The sequence below is a fragment of the Coregonus clupeaformis genome, chromosome 25 (assembly GCF_020615455.1).
Source record: "Coregonus clupeaformis isolate EN_2021a chromosome 25, ASM2061545v1, whole genome shotgun sequence".
Lineage (NCBI taxonomy): Eukaryota > Metazoa > Chordata > Actinopteri > Salmoniformes > Salmonidae > Coregonus > Coregonus clupeaformis.
In genome coordinates, this window is record NC_059216.1 from 10,398,863 (window position 1) to 10,406,470 (window position 7,608).

Sequence of the window (7,608 nt, forward strand, 5' to 3'; positions counted from 1 at the left end):
TCAGAGATGTTTTGGATAACATAGCCAAGCTACTGCAGCCATTGAGGTGTAGGCTAATGTACTTTTGGGGGCAGTTTCATGGTTTGCATTCACTGTTATATAGTGTCCTCTGCTGGTGAATGCTAGATCAAACACCTGTTTTGTAATGCAGTGCTGTGGTCAGCCTACAAGTACTGTAAGCTATTAGTCCTAACCTTTTAATAGGTTGTCCATTTCCATTTCATTACCAACAAAATAGTACATGTACAAACATCAAAATAATACATGTACAAACATCAGAATAATACATGTACAAACATCAAAATAATACATCTACAAACATCAAAATAATACATCTACAAAGACTTACACGAATAAACATAACCTTATCAATTAGGCCAAACATTACAGCATACGTGTTTCAGTATGAATTGTGTGTTCCAGAGCCTCTTCCGCCCTTAAAGCCTGGCTCCATAACTGGAGGTAAAATAATTGTACTGTAATTCTAAGTTAAATGTTATTTTGACATTCATAGGAGCCCATGTCATAAACAGCAGGAGAGATCTAACTGCATCGTTTTATTTGTTTCAGCTACTATTTTGATTTCAGAATGATTTAACCATGTGCTTTTGTAATGACCTAAAAGGTGATCAGGCTACTCTGGTGAAGCCAGAAACCATATGTGGAGAAGATTTACCCTATGATGCACATGCCTGCAGAGGTAGCTACAGTACATGCCAAACATTTATATAATGTCATTATGTTTAAATGAATAATACTGGACTGTACTGTAGTTCTAATGAAGAAGTCATACTGGACATTCAAATGTGGTCTGAGCAAAATGCATTGTTTTTGTTTTGATTGATTTGCAGATAAGACCACAGATACATTCATTCTTACGATCACTATGGGGGCAACAATCGCGCAAAGTTGTGTCACATGTGACAAACATGTTGGGAAGCCGGATATAAATATATCTGTATCCGGCTCCCAACTGGAAAGTGAGGTGATAAGTGCTCATTTGGCATCGTAAGTATTTAGACTTTAAGAAGTAATAATACAGTAATACTATAGTACATGTGACAGCGAACATTATCTTCTAGTGGGGCAGATGTAACAGTGGTGCTAATAATCATGGTGGTTTGTGGGAAAACAATTTAGGAGATATGATTTAGGTTCATCACAGAAAAGTCTAGAACATTGTTAGGGGATCTGAAAAACCACGATCAGTCAATGGGAAATATCATTATACTCTTGGGTAAAGGGCAATATCGGTAGAAATGTAACAAATAGAGATGTGCAGGATCCTCGTAAGACATCATAGTACAATGGAGGGATGTATTGCAACAGGAAATAGCAAAATGGCATTATACTGGGAAAGATGGGTTAATCTGTGGACATCGGAGGGTTGGAGTAAAGATCAGAATTAATGGTGGATTTGCCGCTGTGGGTGAATATCCAGCACTTGAAGAGGAAATTATGTATAATATTATAAATAATCATTTAACTACAGGTACCATAGATTTGAGCAAAATAGCTGTAAGTAGCAGTAGAGGTATTGTTGTCCGTTAGTTTACTCCAATCAGGGTAGGGATGGTAGGGTAGGGGGGAAGTATAGATTAAAAATACTTCAAACTGATAGAACCTACAATCTATCTGCAATATTAAAGTTGATCTACCCCCACACAAAAAAAAAACGTCTAGAGCAAGGCAAACTCATCTATATTTCAATATTCTCCCACTATGACAGTGAGTCTATGAAAAATCTTTCCTCATTGATTGAGCTGATGGGAAACACCAGCACTGCAGCCATTTCTATGGGAAAGGTTAAAGGACTCCTTTGTAGACTTCGTAAAGGAAATCCCAAGGAAATCTACTTTGGCTTTTCCCGTAACAAGGATATGACTGTAAGTACCGTAACTTGCCCGTTAGAGGTAGAACAATTATTACTATTAGTCAGTTAACTTATTATGAAAGTAACTGTTTTATTCTTGAACAAAATACTATGAACTGTACACTGATTGATAAAGTTTGAAATTATAATTATTCTCGTGTATTGTCGATTGTTGAAAACAAGGATGATTTAAAGAAAGATTTCAATCGATCTGTGCGTGTGTCAAAAGAGGCCTATGACATGGTATTCAATCAGGGTGGCACTTTTGTCGGGGTTCTTGCCTTTCCCAGCATGTCCCAGGTGAACATGAATATTACTTTGACTAAAAGTTACTTTTAACAAACAGTAATTCAATATACCGTTAAGCATAAGAGGTAATCATGTTACAAGTGACATGTTACATTACACTTCATCATTTCAACATGTCATCTCCTCACTCTTTCTAGGATGAAAAGAAGAGCATTGTTCTAAATGGTGAGGTAGTTGGAATAGACATGGGAGTCCACATAGCTAATCTCACAGACCCCATTGATATTGAGTACAGAAATGTTGACAAGGTAAGAGACTAATAAAAAGCATGAGCTGGCACATACCCAGAGAAAACTATTTAGTGTAGAGGTGCTGACTAACGGAGGATAAACTGTAAGCTATAAAAACAAATAAAGAGAGTCGCACACTCTATGTATAAACTCCCAGTAATTTATTGGGTAAGAGAGACTTTGCATTATGTTACTGGAACATCTTTGGATTAGTATGCATGAAAGAATGAAGGAGTAACGCATAAATTATATGTTTTACACAGGGGGGATTCAATGTATTTTGTAATTCTTGGAATGGAAAAGGTATTTCACTTTCTTTCTGTACATTTTCAAACCATTTGGTTATTTTAATTTAGAGAACTTTGATGATTTAAAAGCCAAACATTCAAGAACTTCCAATAGAGAGGCTTGTGGGATCTTTTTCTCTTTTAGGAAAACTACCCAATTGGACCACAGATGGCTGTCAAACCCTGGAGAGCAACAATAGCATAACCTGCCAGTGCACTCATTTATCAATTTTGCAATGCTAATGGTGAGACGTCCTCTCCATTTTCTCCTGTTTGAAGTTACATTTCTTTGTCACTTTTAATCACATCCATAAGCTTATTCACTTGCACTTCTTATTGTGATCATACACAGTCACCTCCACCAAAGAACATCAGTGCCTCAGATGTGGCATCTCTAACCTACATTTCCTACATCGGCTGTGGATTGTCTATTTTCTTCTTGGGAGTGGCTATCTTCATGCAGTTTGTGATAAGGTATTTTTCATTATTCAACACAACACGTACAGTGTGAGTATGATGACCAGTAGAACTCTATAGCAGGCTGGCCATGTCGAGCTAACTGAGAATACTGACGCTGAAACAACAAACTCTGTACTCCTCTGGTTCCAAGGCAAAACCAAATCCAGCCAAGCCACCAAGATCCTTGTCAACCTCAATCTTCCTGAACCTGACCTTTCTGACCAATGAGACCATTGCAGCCATGGGGAGCTATCTTGCATGTGTCATCATAGCAGCAGTCATGCACTACTCCATGTTGTCCACCTTCACCTGGTTCCTGATTGAGGCAGTCCACTTGTTCCTGCAGCTGAAGAAACGCAACGTTCACTTAAGGTTTACGTTGTGGGATGGGGTGAGAACAAAGTCGTATTAGGGTGTATTAGAATACTCCTCATTGTACATCATTGATCGACACAACATACAGATCTTAATTTGATCCCTCTGTGGTCACAGAGAATTGTCCTGCACGGCAGGAAATGCAAACTTGTAGTGGATTCAAGGTTTAAAAAGGCTTCAAACGTTTTTAATATCTGCTTTAAAATGTCAGACTTGATTTGCCGTAACGAAAGATGTATCAACCCCTACAATAATGTCCATTAATTATAATCCACATAATAATGATCATTTCCTGTTGTTGCAGAATTATTTTCCTGCTGTGAGAAACTGGTCAAATTAAGATAGTACATCTGTAGCCTCATACCAGTTGGATCAGGCATCTGGCATCAACCCTGTGTGAATGTTTCTCCTTCTCTTCAGTCCTTCCAGCTCTAGTGGTCATCGTCCTTCTGGGACTGAGCAAATATAAACTCATGTCCATAAACACAGATTATGGGAATTCAGTGAAAATGTAAGTGGACATTTTACTGTTGGAATTGTCTGTTCTTTTCCTAAGGATAATCAGAAACCATTTATCTCATCGACTGCTAAAATACATTTCCCTTGTACATTTCAGGTGCTGGATCACTGACATCTACTTCCATTATGGAGTCAACATCGGCTATTACGCCTGGGTGTTTGTCTCAACTTTGACCATCTTCATCATTGTGGTGAGGCAGATCTTGTTGCTGAGGAAGACCAAGGCAGGCGAGGGCCAACAGGACCCAGCATCTAAGAACACCTTGGCCATCCTGGGTCTCCTATTCCTGCTGGGCCTCACCTGGGGCTTTGCCTTCTTCAGCTTCGGACCCATGGTCATCCCATCCTACTACATCTTCAGCATCCTCAACTCCTTCTAAGGTAGGCATCGCTCAATAATGACGGGGGTTTAGGATGAGGATGGCAGTGGTTGCATGCTATAACCTGTTTTGTATCATAGTTAGGGCCATGATCTTTTCCATAACCATGAGGTCTGCCCAGGATAAACATCCTGCCCTAGAGTTTTTCCTGGTCAGGTCATGTGGTCATGGAAAACTCCTGACCCTAGCTGTGTATCATGGTGCATGTCTAAAGCTATTCCACTACTGATAGTGACTGAGCTTCCCTCGCCATCCAGGCTTCTTCCTGTTCCTCTACTACTATAACACCAACAAGATCATCGGTGATGACAGGAACTCTGTATTCACCAACCAGAACACCTCTACTTCTTTAAACATCTATGATGACACTCCTCGTCCCAAGAAATAGCTTAGATCGGAGCAGTTGATGTATCTTAGTACACTAGGTTTACAATTGCAATACACTGAGCACAACCGATCATGACAGAATCAGGATGTTTTCAAGTTTTTATTATAGATTTACTATAATATTCTATTCGATCTAAAATATATATACTCTGTTTCTATTTGCTTATCTTTGTGCATGAATTCCAAGAATCCCTTTTTTTTTTTTTTATGTATTGAATTTAGTTGTTTCTATATGATCCTTCAAGTAAAATAGACATATCTAAAATGCTATCAATATTGTTGTTACTGTATAGAATGTTTCCAACATAATTTTGGTTTAGTGTAATGAAATCTTCATTACTGTATAGCAGTGTTCCCCAACTGGCGGCCTGCGGGCCGAATTTGGCCTGCGGGTGATTTTATGGGGAGATTGTAAAAACACCAGCAAATCAGCTCCAAGTGATTTTAATTTGGGAAATCTGCTCCAAAGTATTCCCACGCATAATAGAGAGACACCGTATATGCGATAGTATACAAATGTAAGCAAGGTTTGAAATGATTATGTTTTAGTCAAATATTATATCTGTTTGGACTTCTTGCGGTCAATTTGCGGTCTACAAATTATTTATAATGAAGTTCCGGCCCCCTGATCATACTCTCAAGAAGAAATCGGCTGGCGGCTGAATGTAGTTGATGAGCCCTGCTGTATAGTAAATCAGTTTGACACAAGGGGGCAGTCTTGTTTTCTTTTCAAAGTTTAGATTTTAGTGTGAGACAGCTGAGACAGGTTTCCCAAAAGCATCTTAAGGCTAAGTTGAATAATTGAGCTCAATGGTTCTAAAGATGAACTTAGCCTTAAGATGCTTTTGAGAAACCAGGCCCTGATCAGTTACCGTAAGTCTCTCTCTCTTTCTCTCTTTTCTCTCTCTGTCCTTCTCTCTGTATCTAAATGCTCAGTAGTCTTGAATTCTGAATGAGCTCTCTGATGTTATGTGGCTACCTCGGTTTAACCTCAATGAAAAGGGGGCATGATATCGGCTAAAACAGAGACATAGAGAGTAATCTTTAGGGAGTGATTTGTGTGAATGACTCTTATATGTGTTATTCCAACCAGCATAGGTCCTCTCTGACTCCCCATGTAAAACATTGAGGAAAGTCAGTAATTCACTCTGACTAGGCTAAATAAGAGGCATCTAAAATCAGGGCATGCTTCAACCACTTGTTTCGATTAACAACAGTATGGTCATCAAGAAAAACATGACCATTCTATGAGTGGTCTGCACACACTGAGAGGAGGAACACATAGTCTCACAGTTGGAAAAGGCCTTTCTGTAACTCACAGAGCAGAGATAAAGTACCACTAGGCTAGGGGCTGCGCCAGCACTTTGCGTGCCTGCAGATAATTACCCAGTATCCACTGAGCGGGGGTCTTAACAGGCTAACCAGGAATGATCTCATGGCGACCTATAGTGATTGGCAGCCTGAAGGCAAGCCACTATATTGTCCTTTTTCTCCTCAGTCTGCATTCCTGTAAGTTCAGAGTGTGCAGTAATTTACATTTTGTATTGAGTACAGACAGACAAACTTGGTTTAATGGTACAAAGCAAAAAAGGAAGGAATTGCTGTCATGTATAGGTTTACTACTCTATTGCAATCTATCTTTACTTTTTCAATATTTTCTACTTTCAGAAGAGTTTTGGGCTGGGATATATTTGCCTCCACCATCCCTGAATGCATCTGTTCCATTTTTCTAGCCTTGAAACCACAGGATCCGGGCCTCCTGAGGGGTAGTCTTGTCTAAGCTGAAACCATAGAGGTTCGTTTCAATGGTGTCTGCCCGCTGATACAATTAGTTGGCACAGGGTTCTGTGTGTGGCCAGGTTCTGCTAAACTGATGTTTCTGAGCGTTGTTCCTGGAATGTGTGGGACAAAGAAAGTGGTCTACCATACAGATGTGAAACTGTTTTTGTGAATCAAACTGACATTTGATGTGGCGTGCACTGGATCAAATCAGGAAGTAGTTGGGAAAGAGCGGTCAGCAGACGTTCCTGTTATGCAACTCCACTCGTAGTAATGACTTAAGTCAGAGTAGTATCCTCAGAGGAAGCGGTTCATAGTCCCGCCTAACTAACGCAGGATTCTGAGCGGAAGAGAACAAACGGGAGTTTGTTGAATGACATCCAGAGAGGCAACTGTTTATTTACCTATAACTGATTAATCTTCCAAATGACTCAGCGTGCCAGCCAAAAACTAGGGTCATTACTGCCATACATGTTTGATTTGTATTGCCCAGAAAGGCCTCCTACATACAGCTACAGCACAGCCTGACTCTGTGTCTGCCTCTCTGGCCTCGCTACATACAGTACTCTGTGGAGAGGCCTCCTGCTGCACTCTGAAGCAGCTCTGTTCATTGTGCTGCACATTAGTCATGGTGGCTTCAAATCCCAAATTAAATTTTCCTCAAGAATTGAACTCAGAAGAAAACTCAACATGGATAATGACTTATTTTTTAAAAAAATCTATTTTTTTCTCTCTCTCTCTCTATCTGTGTACATCCAAATGTCTGTCTTAACATTCGGCAGTTAATGATTACATTTACATTTACATTTACGTCATTTAGCAGACGCTCTTATCCAGAGCGACTTACAAATTGGTGCATTCACCCTATAGCCAGTGGGTTAACCACTTTACAATAATGTTTTTTTTTTTTTTTTTTTTTTTGGGGGTAGAAGGATTACTTTATCCTATCCCAGGTATTCCTTAAAGAGGTGGGGTTTCAAATGTCTCCGGAAGGTGGTGAGTGACTCCGC

General features: G+C 39.6%; 1 protein-coding gene across 1 annotated transcript; it reads left to right on the plus strand.

Annotated features, from left to right (window-relative positions):
- Window positions 1–3,958: 3,958 nt before the first annotated feature.
- On the plus strand, window positions 3,959–5,089 carry LOC121538796 (adhesion G-protein coupled receptor G2-like). The gene is made up of 3 exons (XM_041846964.2): window positions 3,959–4,044; window positions 4,150–4,433; window positions 4,690–5,089. The coding sequence occupies exons 1-2, from the start codon at window positions 4,007–4,009 to the stop codon at window positions 4,430–4,432; spliced, it is 321 nt and encodes a 106-aa protein (XP_041702898.2). The 5' UTR covers window positions 3,959–4,006; the 3' UTR covers window position 4,433; window positions 4,690–5,089.
- Window positions 5,090–7,608: the final 2,519 nt, after the last annotated feature.

Bases quoted from the DNA above. Each gene is read 5' to 3' on its own strand.
- LOC121538796 (XM_041846964.2), top strand. From the start codon at position 4,007: ATGTCCATAAACACAGATTATGGGAATTCAGTGAAAAT. The intron at 4,045-4,149 runs GTAAGTGGACAT...TGTACATTTCAG, and splicing joins TATGGGAATTCAGTGAAAAT to GTGCTGGATCACTGACATCT.